This window comes from Eucyclogobius newberryi, unplaced genomic scaffold (genome assembly GCF_026437365.1).
Source record: "Eucyclogobius newberryi isolate DKJ021-1_F unplaced genomic scaffold, fEucNew1.0.hap1 SCAF_6, whole genome shotgun sequence".
Classification (NCBI taxonomy): Eukaryota; Metazoa; Chordata; class Actinopteri; order Gobiiformes; family Gobiidae; genus Eucyclogobius; species Eucyclogobius newberryi.
Genome location: NW_027316278.1, coordinates 24,415,031 through 24,428,917, shown reverse-complemented (window position 1 = coordinate 24,428,917; position 13,887 = coordinate 24,415,031). Strand labels below are relative to the sequence as shown.

The 13,887-nt window shown below is 40.0% G+C and overlaps 1 protein-coding gene across 2 annotated transcripts; it reads right to left on the bottom strand.

The window, feature by feature from the left end:
- Nucleotides 1-9,689: 9,689 nt before the first annotated feature.
- Nucleotides 9,690-12,902, bottom strand: LOC140346991 (transmembrane protein 17A). Of its 2 annotated transcripts, XM_072433293.1 has the most exons (4): nucleotides 12,471-12,902; nucleotides 12,302-12,405; nucleotides 11,141-11,254; nucleotides 9,691-10,157 (listed from the first exon to the last, which is right to left on the bottom strand). In XM_072433293.1, exons 1-4 carry the CDS (start codon nucleotides 12,595-12,597, stop codon nucleotides 9,840-9,842), a joined length of 663 nt encoding a protein of 220 aa, XP_072289394.1. In that variant the 5' UTR covers nucleotides 12,598-12,902; the 3' UTR covers nucleotides 9,691-9,839. The 2 variants fall into 2 exon arrangements, with proteins under 2 accessions (XP_072289395.1, XP_072289394.1); XM_072433294.1 differs by lacking the exon at nucleotides 11,141-11,254 and having other exon boundaries at nucleotides 9,690-10,157.
- Between the last annotated feature and the right edge of the window lie 985 nt (nucleotides 12,903-13,887).

Sequence of the window (13,887 nt, the reverse complement as noted above, 5' to 3'; positions counted from 1 at the left end):
AAAGTTATTAAATTTTTTGAGATACCTTTAACGGTCTGTGTGCGCCGCAGCCGCAAAGTTGGACAACTTATTTTGGAATATTGCAGATCTAAAAATTGCTCCCATTTGATCAAAACCAGTCCAATTAGGACCAAATTTGAATCAGTTGTTAAACTTTCTAGTTTGGACCAGTTTAGGCTGACAAAATTGAAATGGCCGCGATAGCGCCCCCTACAGAGTGACCTTTAAATTAACATTGAAGGTCAAAAATTAGTTTTACCAAAATTGTCTAAACTTTACCCAAAATTCTATTTTGCCGTCCCGATCACAAAAGCCAATCACAAAAATGCCTAAATTTTTACGGCGTAGTCGTAGCGATGACAGAAACCTCCCATGTTATCCCTATGGGAAAACCGCAAAATCTCTCAAGTTACCACATTTTTCTGTTTCACACTTCAACGAACTCCTCCTAGTGCGTTTTGCCCACCAACCTCAAAATCGGTGTACGTCCTCTAGACAAGTGGGACATCTAAAGTTATCCAAATTTTAAGGATAACTTTTACGGTCTCTGTGCGACGGAGCCGCAAACGTTTCCCAGAATTCTGACTATTTGGCCTTCAGAGTGGCCTATAAACAATAGAGTTTTTCCAAATGACATGACATTTTGCACTAAATTCTAATTTGCCATCCTGATCATACAAGTATGAGAGCCAAAGTCATATTTTGTACGGCGTAACCGTAGCGTTGACAGAAACATCCCATGTTATCCTTATGGGAAAATCGTAGAATCGCTCAAATCACCACATTTTTACACTTCACACTTTAACAAACTCCTCCTAGGGCGATTGCCCGATCAAGCTCATATTTGGGGAAAATCATCTACACAAACGGGGCATCAAAAGTTATCCATATTTTGATTTTAAGTGCTACGGTCTCTGTGCCGTGGAGCTGCAAATATACTGTCACAAATGGGAAAAACGCCAAATCCTTGAAATGTTCACATTTATGCTTCACACTTTAATGAACTCCTCCTAGGGCAATAGCTCGATCAAGCTCATATTTGGGAAAAATAATCTACACAAGCGGAGCATCAAAAGTTATCCATATTTTTATTCCAAGTGTCACGGTCTCTGTGCGCTGGAGCTGCACATTTGACCGACATTTGTGTTCATTTGCACTGGTTAAGCACAGCATTGTACATGTCCAATGTGTCGCTGTCTTAGTTCTTAGACAATTGCGTTAGCGCCATCTCTGTAAAATGCAGAGAGCAGAGTCGGAAGGCCGGCGGCCCGCGAGGGCCGTTGGATGCCGCTTGCGGCTTTAATTTTTCTTGTTCTTCTTCAGCGCTTTGAACTCTAATTTGACCCCCTGAACATGCTCAAAAACTCACCAAACTTTGCCCAAAATTCAGAATCGGCGAAAAATTAGATTTTTTCTGGGCCATTTTTTTTTTTCGTTAAAAAATGGCGCAACAGCGCCACCGACAAAAGTCAAAATACATTGCGCCTATGGGAGACGCCCCGAGGTCAACTTTGGCGTAAAGCTACGAAATTCGGGACACGCATTCCTCTCGTGAGGACAAAAAAAAAATATTATTGTAGCCACGCCCCCAGACTTACCCTATGCCCGCCATCTTCCTTTGAAAATGAAAACACGCTGTGTTAGCCATTTTGTTCACGTCAAACTTTGACGAACTCCTCCTAGGGCGTTTTGCCCACCGACTTCAAAATCGGCGGACGTCCTCTGGACAAGTGGGGCATCTAAAGTTATCCAATTTTTTGAGATACCTTTACCGGTCTGTGTGCGGCGCAGCCGCAAAGTTGGACAACTTATTTTGGAATATTACCGATCTAAAAATTGCTCCCATTTGATCAAAACCAGTCCGATTAGGACCAAATTTGAATCAGTTGTTAAACTTTCTTGTTTGGACCAGTTTATGATGACAAAATTGAAATGGCCGCGATAGCGCCCCCTACAGAGTGACCTTTAAATTAACATTGAAGGTCAAAAATTAGTTTTACCAAAATTGTCTAAACTTTACCCAAAATTCTATTTTGCCGTCCCGATCACAAAAGGCAATCACAAAAATGCCTAAATTTTTACGGCGTAGTCGTAGCGATGACAGAAACCTCCCATGTTATCCCTATGGGAAAACCACAAAATCTCTCAAATTACCACATTTTTATGTTTTACACTTTAACGAACTCCTCCTAGTGCGTTTTGCCCACCAACCTCAAAATCGGTGTACGTCCTCTAGACAAGTGGTGTATCTAAAGTTATCCAAATTTTAAGGATAACTTTTACGGTCTCTGTGCGACGGAGCCGCAAACGTTTCCCAGAATTCTGACTATTTGGCCTTCAGAGTGGCCTATAAACAATAGAGTTTTTCCAAATGACATGATATTTTGAACAAAATTCTAATTTGCCATCCTGATCATAAAAGTATGAGAGCCAAAGTCATATTTTGTACGGCGTAACCGTAGCGATGACAGAAACATCCCATGTTATCCTTATGGGAAAATCGTAGAATCGCTCAAATCACCACATTTTTACGCTTCACACTTTATCAAACTCCTCCTAGGGCGATTGTCCGATCAAGTTCATATTTGGAGAATATCATCTACACAAGCGGGGCATCAAAACTTATCCATATTTTGATTCTAAGTGCTACGGTCTCTGTGTGGCGGACCCGCAAATATATGTCAGAAATGGAAAAACAGCGAAATCTCTAAAATGACCACATTTTTACGCTTCACACTTTAACGAACTCCTCCCAGGGCGATTGCCCGATCAAGCTCATATTTGGGGGAAATTATCTACACAAGCGGGACATCAAAAGTTATCCATATTTTGATTTTAAGTGGTACGGTCTCTGTGCCGTGGAGCTGCAAATATACTGTCACAAATGGGAAAAACGCTAAATCTATGAAATGTTCAAATTTATGCTTCACACTTTAACAAACTCCTCCGTGGGCAATAGCTCGATCAAGCTTTACTTTGGGAAATATCATCTACACAAGCGGGGCATCAAAAGTTATCCATATTTATATTCCAAGTGCTACGGTCTCTGTGCGGCGGAGCAGCACATTTGACTGACACTTGTGTTGATTTGCACTGGATTGGCCATGTCCAATGTGTCGCCGTCTGTCAAGTTCTTTTTTAATTCAACACAATAAGGGCGCCATCTTTATCAAGTCGAAAGCGCAGAGTCGGAAGGCCGGCGGCCTGCGAGGGCCGTTGGATGCCGCTTGCGGCTTTAATTTTTCTTGTTCTTCTTCAGCGCTTTGATCTCTAATTTGACCCCCTGAACATGCTCAAAAACTCACCAAACTTTGCCCAAAATTCAGAATCGGCGAAAAATTAGATATTTTCTGGGCCATTTTTTTTTTCGTCAAAAAATGGCGCCACCGACAAAAGTCAAAATACATTGCGCCTATGGGAGACGCCCCGAGGTCAACTTTGTCGTAGAGCTACGAAATTCGGGACACGCATTCCTCTCGTGAGGACAAAAAAAATATATCATTGTGGCCACGCCCCCAGACTTACCCTATGCCCGCCATCTTCCTTTGAAAATGAAAACAAGCTGAGTTAGCCATTTTGTTCACGTCAAACTTTGACGAACTCCTCCTAGGGCGTTTTGCCCACCAACTTCAAAATCGGCGTACGTCCTCTGGACAAGTGGGGCATCTAAAGTTATCCAAATTTTTGGAGATACCTTTTACGCTCTGTGTGCGGCGCAGCCGCAAAGTTGGACCACTTATTGCTAAACTAAAAATTGCTCCCATTTGATCAAAACGAGTCCGATTAGGACCATATTTGAATCAGTTGTTAAACTTTCCAGTTTGGACCAGTTTATGAAAACAAAAAATTCAATTTTGCCGTCCCGATCAAAAAAGCCAATCAGACAAATGCCTTAATTTTTACGGCGTAGTCGTAGCGATGACAGAAACCTCCCATGTTATCCCTATGGGAAAACCGCAAAATCTTTCAAATATCCACATTTTTATGTTTCACACTTTAACGAACTCCTCCTAGTGCGTTTTGCCCACCAACCTCAAAATCGGTGTACGTCTTCTAAACAAGTGGGGCATCTAAAGTTATCCAAATTTTAAGGATAGCTTTTACGGTCTCTGTGCGACGGAGCCGCAAACATTTCCCAGAATTCTGACTATTTGGCCTTCAGAGTGGCCTATAAACAATAGAGTTTTTTCCAAATGACATGATATTTTGAACAAAATTCTAATTTGCCATCCTGATCATAAAAGGTATGAGAGCCAAAGTCATATTTTGTACGGCGTAACCGTAGCGATGACAGAAACATCCCATGTTATCCTTATGGGAAAATCGCAGAATCGCTCAAATCACCACATTTTTACGCTTCACACTTTAACGAACTCCTCCTAGGGCGATTGCCCGATCAAGTTCATATTTGGGGGAAATTATCTACACAAACGGGGCATCAAAAGTTATCCATATTTTGATTTTAAGTGGTACGGTCTCTGTGCCGTGGAGCTGCAAATATACTGTCACAAATGGGGAAACGCCAAATCTTTGAAATGTTCACATTTACGCTTCACACTTTAACAAACTCCTCCGTGGGCAATAGCTCGATCAAGCTTTACTTTGGGAAATATCATCTACACAAGCGGGGCATCAAAAGTTATCCATATTTATATTCTAAATGCTACGGTCTCCGTGCGGCGGAGCAGCAAATTTGACTGACACTTGTGTTCATTTGCACTGGATTGGCCATGTCCAATGTGTCGCCGTCTGTCAAGTTCTTTTTTAATTCAACACAATAAGGGGGCCATCTTTATCAAGTCGAAAGCGCAGAGTCGGAAGGCCGGCGGCCCGCGAGGGCCGTTGGATGCCGCTTGCGGCTTTAATCTTCTTCTTCTTCTTCTTTTTCTTCTTCTTCTTCTTCTCGGGACCAACCCCCCTATTTTTCACCCAGTGAACATTGACGAAAAGTCACAAAAATTAGCACACCTCTAAAAATCGTGCCTCTCTACATTCTGGCTATTTCCCTTTTCTAAAATAAAAAAATTGGCGCGTCAGCGCCCCCAAATGTACCAAAAATGCATTGAGAGATGGGAAATGACCCAAAAAAAATCTGATCGTAGAATCATGAAATTTGGCGCAGAGGTAGATGGTGACAAGAGAAGTAAAAAATATTATTACGGCAACGCCGTCCGCCCAACCAAATGTCGGCCATATTGCTTCAGAAATGGCTAAACATGACTTCGGAGTTTTTCCAAACGTCGTACTTTTACGAACTCCTCCCAGGGCGTTGGCCCTAAAAAGCTGAAATTTGTTGAAAATGCTACTGAGGAGTGGGACATCAAAAGTTATCCAAATTACATTTATACCTCTCACGGTCTCTGTGCGGCGAAGCCGCAAACTGTAGCAAGAATTTCAGAAATCTCCCAAATTTAACATTTCTGCCGTTTGCGCAGATAAAGTCCGAATTGCGTCAAATTAGAATCAGTTGTTAAACTCTTTGCCCTAAACCTACTTGAAGTGAAATAAATTAATTTGGAGCCACAGCGCCCCCTACAGATTTTATATGGAGGTTAAATATTTAGTTTTGCGAAATTATATGAAATTTGATACACAACTCAATTTTGGCATCCCCATCAAAAAAGTCAATGAGACCCATGTCATAATTGTTATGGCGTTGCCGTAACGATGACCGAAACCTTCCATGTTATTCCAATGGGGAAATCGCCAGAACATGTTTACACTTTAGACTTTCACGAACTCCTCTTAGGGCGTCAGCCCTATTAACCTGAAATTTGGTGAGACTCATCTTCAGGGGTGGACCATCAAAAGTTATCCACATTTTTATTCAAAGAGTCACGGTGTCTGTGCGGCAAAGCCGCACATTTTGCCAAGAATTCAAAAGGCGTAATAAAAGGTAGGTTACGCAGTAGGCGTAATAAAAAGGACAATTGGGGCGCGTTAGCGCCCCCTCCTCTTGCGGCGTGGCGGCGGCGTAGCGAGGGCCGATCATTGCCGCTTGCGGCTATGCTTTTCATTGTATTCATTCATTGTATTCATTCATTCATTGTATTCATTCATTGTAACGCATTGTTTTCTTTTTAGCATAAAATAAACATTATTGAATAAACGATTAAAACATAGTGAATATTCATACAAAATCCAAAATATGTGACTTTTGGTGGAGCTAAAAATACATGGCAGAATGCTCAGTTGTCCCATCCTGCAGGGCTCCAGAATGAGAATGGGGCGCGACATCTAGGATATCTATGTATAACTTCTATTAGCTGGAAGAAAATGGAACATTATGTTGTTTGTTATATTGTTATTTGGCTAAACTAAAGGTGAGTCCACTTGTTATTCATAACCAGGTGCTAGATCTGCTGTGTGTACTGTCTCTTTACTGTAACTGCAGTAAATGGTGAAGATGAACTCAAGCTGCTGGGCTGAATGTGCTGGTTTATTTATTTATCATTGTTGTGAGGTATAATCCCTTGAAATTAATCAGCGGGTTTCTGAGGAGGTCCTCAAATGTAGGTTAGATGAAAGTTGGATGCCAAGTATTTCTAATATGTAACAGTTCAGTCACACTAAATTAGAGTCCATCACAGTGACAATGGTTCTTTGGCTATGGCCCTATGTGGGTACACTCTAAACAATATTAATATGAAGACTGACTACATATGTTTAGTTTGATCTTTCAAATTCATTAATGATGATCTGCACCACTATCTGCCGTCCCTGCAGGCGAATATTAGTAATAAGAGCACACATTACAATCAAATTACAACTAACTTAATCATAATGTTTTTTTTTTTTTAACGAGCCTTTCAAAGTAAGTAAGTTATTCGTTCACTCCACACTCGATGGAGGTGAGCTACTATTACCACGGCTGCCCTGGGGCAGATTGATGGAAGCAAGCTTGCCAATATGCGACAACGGCCCCACACACACACACACACGCACACACACACACACACGCACACACACACACACACACACACACACACACAAACACACACACAAACACACACACACACACACACACACACACACACACACACAAACACACACACAAACACACACACACACACACACGAGTTCGAGTGGGCCATGTTCTCAGCCTCCATTGTCGATGCAGCAGCTCGGATTTGTGGTCGTAAAGTCTCTGACACCAGTCGCAGACGAGATAATGATCTCAAAATGAATTATTTTGAGATCATTATCTCAAAATAATTATTAGATAATATCTCGTAATTTGAAGAGGAATAGTTTTTGTGGAATACAATATGCTTCTGTACCCTAAATTATGCATTATCTGTATGTTTTTGGTTGAACAAATTTGTTGTACAAATTTGACCTCACTTGTGATCCTGTCCTGAAGGCAAAAAAATAGCTTGGTGCACTTGCTCCATGTTTCCGTGAACAGCTGCACTGCCTCTGCAGAGTGGCTTTGAATGCAGAGAGGTTATTTCTCTCATCCATTCTCTCCAACACTACACTTGCTCTCAACTTAGCTCAAGTAATGAGGTTCAACTTTATATCATTTTGCCCAAGCGTTCCATTATTTCTTTGTAAAAAAAAGTGTGACTGTGGAGTGAATTTAAAAAAAATGCACACAGACTAAATTCTAAATTTGGAGTGGCCTTGCTAACATCATCATTCTAACACTAACACAGTTCTAGTCAGGTCTACTCCTCTCATAGCCTTTATGTCTGGCTTTAAAGATGCTCTATGTAACTTTACCGGCTGCATCTTTCACAGTATTAAACTCTCTTGCATTTATTTAATCACTTCTCCACAGATTTAACCTGGAACTTTAATGCCTCCACCATAAAAGTTACTTTCAGTCAGAGTCAATTAGTTAAGTTGATTTAATATAAGTATAAGTCACTTTTATTCCCTGTTTAGAATGAACATGTCTCATAACCGCTGACTCACCTGTCATACGTCATACTTAACACATGACTAGGATTTTGCAGATATTTTCATGGGTTTCAACTTCCTGTCATATTGGGTACTTTCCCATTCAAAATGTTTTTCATATGCTGCACTCCAGGTATTTTAAAATGTAATATATATAAAAAATTGAAAAAAGTGCATAGCTGTCTGAAAAACCTCCGCAGTGCTGTAAATCAGAACTACATTAGTGAGTTATGAATGATCAAAGACCCTTCCATGTGCTGACAGTTCACCTTTATTCTTTTGCCAGGGGCTTTTTTTCTACTGCAAGATCGTTCCACCCCTCTCCTGGTAAATACTGCCCCCAAGTGGTCAAGCTCGAGTAGAGCCCATGCTGCAGTCTGCCGTAAAAAAAAAAAACTGGAAATTACATCCCACGCAGTGCTGATTTACTGTGCTGTGGAATCAAATCACTTACACATAACACTTTCAAGAAATACAAAAAGTGTTCTTTATTCGGCATATGAGAGATAGTAATGCCATTTTAGATTCACAAACCCAATTTAGCCCCGGAAACAGGACCAAATTGGGAGGAAAACCACCATGATTCAGCATAGAGCAGTTGTGTCTTTCATCCATCACTGTGAAGGGTATGAGAGAGGCCATATGTTACACTTACAAGTTTTATACAGCTTTTTAGTTTGTAAAGATCTGGAAGTTGCCAACCTACAAGTACAATATGACCTGAAATGACCGTGTATGAAAGAATGCAGTTCACGTTTGTATAGTTAAAACAGTTATTACAATACAATTAGCATTTGCATACTCTGTATCTGTATTTGTTTCAGTCATGACTCCCTAAAGGACAATCATTGGCATATGCAAAAAACAAAAAACTAGGCAAAATTATAAGTATATTATGTCTGATGTTTGATTTTATTTCCTGGATACATTAATTGCATAGGCCAATAAATAGGAATCTACATTTACCCTGCATTTGAAGGGTGTCAACCCCTGTTTAAGATGCTTAACTTTTCAAGTTTTCCCTATATCCTCTGGGAGCCCCCTGACATCATTTTACAACCCCTATGGGGTCCTAATGCCCAGGTTTTGAAAGTATAACAAAATACACACAACTATTAAAACACAAAACATGTACATCCATATATTTTCTTCTATAAATTAAAATGTAATGCGTCATTTTAGGATACTACATAAAATAAAATGTTAAAACCAAATAGTACTCTTACTGAAATGTTGATTTATTCTTAAGTAAAAAAACAAAACAAAAAACATTTGACATGATGAAAACATGTGTTCAATATTGCAGTTTGGTGCTTTGGTCCACAAAACAGAACTAGAGTAGAGGCCTGTCTCAAAGCTTCATGAAGACTGTTCCAGATGTTTGCTGCTTGCTGCAAATCCCCACTTGACTTGTAGGTTTTAGAGCCAGCGACTTTGGAGGTGACTGCTAACACTTTCTCTTTGTTTCTGTGTTTCTGTGAGTTCAGCTGGAGAAAGTTGTTCTGCATCCACAAACTGATCTGTTGGCTGCTGTGACAGAGTGAATCCACTGGTCCATATTCACCTACCGACAGTGAAGCATAGATCTTAGTCTCGTCTGCATAATTGGGATAGGACACATTTTCACTGCGTACTAACTGACCTAACGGCAGAATGTAGAGGTTGAACAGAAGGAGTCCCAGGATTGACCCACAGGTCACAAATGTGTATTGTTCATTGGTTTCAAACTATTGCAAAAGTCTTCTGTCAACATAGTAATTAACCAATCTAATACAAGATATATTTTTAATGGGGAAGGTCCACACAAAACCCTTCAAATTAGGAAGGAATCGTTCACCTGATACCCATGAATAGTCCGCTACATATCTGAAGCAGTAAGCCTGTTGCCATGGTAACCACAGGGACCATGATTCTATAATGGTTGGTCATCTTTGTTAAGCTGTGTGGTACATGTGGCGTATTGGGGTAACAGTGAGCACCCCCCGGTGGTAGGGCAGTGCCAGGCCGTATGCAGGTCTCAGACTCTCCACTTTGCCCAGCTGTCGGAGGTGGAAGAGCAGGAGCAGTTTGCGGGTCATGGTGCGCAGAGCCAGGAAGGAGGCTGTGAGCTCAGCCAATACAAAGAGCAGGTACATGGAGTTAGTGGCTCTCTCTAAAGGGAGGATCAAGGTGTCTTCATCGGTGAGGAAGAAGAGCAGCACTGGCACTGGGAAGGTAAACGACAGCACCCAGAAGGCCGCCAGCTCTGGGACCTGGAAGCGACATCAAAAGATAACACAAAGAAACATAAAAGTTTGAATAAAATGCATTGGATTTTTCTTCAAAAGTAAACTGTAAACTGTCATCTTTAAAAACACATAAATAAATTACATACGTGAATTGTATACCTCTAGTTTTGACTTTATCTGGTGGGATACTACCTGTTGTAAATATACATTTTAGTTTTACACCATTCAGAAAAGTTGAAGAATCTGTTGAAAATGACGCATTAAGTAGCAGTAAGCAGAGTTATAAAATATATTGATGACATACACTAGGGAGACTGAGAACTCCATCCAAATGTTTTAGGACAAAGAAAGACATTTATCCGACCAGTTTTGGCTCAGTGTACAACTTTTACTTAGCAACTTACAAGTTGCTAAGTAAAAGTTATGGAATTGTCTTGTGTGTTGTCATTGACAACACACAAGACAATTCCATAACTTTAAGGATTTTTCTTTGCACTCTTCTCTTTTATTTCCTAAACTGTTTTGTGATTTTTAAACATTTCTTTGTGATTTGAATGCATTTTTCTTGTTGTGTGAAGCACTTTGAATTGCCTTGTGTATGAAATGTGCTCTAAAAATAAACTTGCCTTGTCATGATTTAAGTAAAATTATAAACCTAAGAAAATTGCTAAACTAGGGTAAAATGTGTTAGGGTTAGAAATGTAATTATTTTAATTGTGTTTTATTACAATGAGTAGTCCAATCTTATACAGTGTCTTATACACTTTAAAGTAAGATAAGATCAACTTAATTGTCCCTCCCCCTGTCTGATGTTCAGTTACAAGAGGGAATCTGCAGGACCAAACACCCTCGCCATACGCAGCGTAGAAGAGGATCATTAAGCAGTGTGTCTAAAGGTATATCTCACAATAGGACTAATTAGGGTAAAACATTAAAAAGCACAATTGAATCAATAAAATGTATCTTAGATGCACTTTATGTAAGCAGTACACTGCAGTACGCTATACCTTTTCCTTCAGGTTTCCCATGTAGCCCAGATACAGTCGGATCACTTCTACAATGGTGAGCAGAACAATCCCAGTTATCAGCAGCCCCTGGTAGTAGCCAGCCAGAAACTCATACTGCAAAGAGGAAATGACAATGATTGTCATTGTATTTGAATAAAATTAAAAGGAAATAAATTGAAATTCAAATGTAAATAGTTTTCTTCTAATAAAGGTGGAGTTGCTTTGGAAGTGAGTACAGTGCATGGGATTTACCACTAGATGTCTCTAGTGTCACACTTTTGGGTGCGTTCCCACTTGCACATAGACCACATCAAAACTGTGATTAAACTGGCAGTAAATAAGGAACTAATTCTGGACTAGCCCAGGTCCAAACCAAGTCTAAATTTGGACTAAACTTGGCCCCAACCAAGAGCCAACAAGGACAGGTAAATGAAGAAGGCTGGCTCTATGGTGGGGCTGAAGCTGGCTCCAGTAGAAGAGGTTTAATGTCTCACACCCTCTACCTGAGGCATGAGGCAGTGCATGTAATGAACATACATGATATGTATGTTATATGATATGATATACATGCTGTAAACACACTGGGTTGTAGCCATGACCAAATGTGCATCCATTGTCCCACATTCATTCTCATAAACACACTCTATTTCATACACCAGCATACTTGGACTCTAGAAGCAAGGTGGGTGAAATGTCTTGCTCAAGGACACAACGGCAGTGAGCACTAGCGCCCCACTGTGGAACATGGCATTCCAATGGTCTCCGATCCAAGTACTAACCAATCTCATCACTGCTTAGCGTCTAAGAGCTAGCCACCCCACCCTAACCCAGGCATTGACAAGTTGGTAAGGCTACAGAAAGTCCTTTGTCCCCTGAGTCTTCAGACAGCAAAGCACAAGAGCACTTTAATCTAGATAAAAGTTATTATGGAACTGTATTTATTGTGTTTTTATTCATTTATTCAAAGAAAATCGAATCTTAGTAATGCTTTAGGAGGGCAATAAAAACATATCAAATACAAACATTATAATAATCAAATGGTTTGATTGGCTAGAGTATCATTAACAAATACTAAACACAATGTGTACAATATTCAATAAAAGATTATAATGAATAAATAAAACAAAAATGCCACACACACACAGTGTATGACTGACCTACCTTAACATTCAGCATGAAGACTGCAGAGAACCACCAACAAGGAAAGTAGAACATGTTGAAGTAGAGGAGCATTTGTAGAGGAAGATGGGACATCAGCTCATTTACTAAAAAACAAACAACAAGATCATATTGTATAATGTTATTTCACATGTTTTGTCTTTTAACCCACCTAAAGTGCGCTCCTGCTCCCTGGGGTAATCGCTGTCTGCTGTTCTGTTGTTGGTGAAGACTGAACTGCCCATGTAGGCCAGCCCCATGTGCAGGTTCTCTGGTAACGGTGAGTGGAAGACAGGCATTGCTCTTCTTTCTACTCCTGACCACGTCCAAACCGCAAACTAGTCAATGTACTACACTGTGTTAGCTCCTGTGCCGCTAACAGCTAATCCCACAGAGATGCATGCTGGCAGACACTACAGATAATCAGATTATGGAGAGAAGAGGCGGGATGAGGATTAGGTTGGAAACGCTGGAATTGGTTTGTGAGGGGCCATTTATAGGATTCTGGTTAAATTGATTTAATTTGAGAATAGGATTGCATCTTTAGTGGTAAAAAAGAAAATAAAGAGATTTACAGGATTGGGGTTTTCAGTGGAGGAGCTCAAATAGTGCAAAGACAAAGATGTTATCTGGATTTTTTTCTCTCCTTCATTGCTGGGCCCATTTTAGGATCTGGGTATTTCTATTTTTTTTTTTTTTACATTGTAGTGGGATTATATGAGTGTTATTAAACTAATAGAACCAGAAGTAAATAAGAAGGGACAAAAGTGTATGATAAAAATGAAAAAGTAATAAAATTAAGATTTGTTTTTCTTTTTCTGTTAATTAATGCTGAATGCTCATTGGTGGTTGGGAGCTAACATTTGTAGAAAAAAAAAAAAAAAAAAAGCTGAGGCCTAATTTGTCTATGAAATATTTAAAAGCCTGACAAGTGGATTAATTAAAGCTGGACAAGGCATGGGGGCTGCTCTGGTACATTCTTACAAATACACACATTGCACATTGATTCCAGCCTGATGTGAGATAGATAAAGAGATAAATAGCTAGACACACAATTCTCATGTCCATGTGAATTCATTCTGCAGCAAAGTACAACAAAGACTGAATTTCTTGCAGAGAAGGAAGGTTTTAGGGAGTTGAAGAATCACATTTTATCATGCTGTGGGCCAGCAAAATAAAATCAGAACTGAATAGACTAGTGCGTATCACACAAAGTTATGGAAGTAAAAGAACACCCATCATTACAGCATTATTTGAGTAGACTCAGGTATCAAACTGGTAATGACATTCTCACAATGAACTGCTCCAGATCTAACCAGAAATCAAGATAAAACACCTGAATAGGTGTATGATATGCATCCCCTATATAAGTGAATAATGTCTTATTTTAGTGTCCATGTCATGTTCTATATCTGAATTATCTATGTTTTTTCTTGAATCTTGAATTTCTAAGTCCAGCCATCCTGGGCATAGATTGTATATATCACAGTTGATGGTCCTGGACCGTACTCTGAAGGGCAAGAGGTGGGGACAGAAGGTTCATAGCCAAACTCATGTCAATGCTGGACCACGAGTGTCGCTCCCTGCAG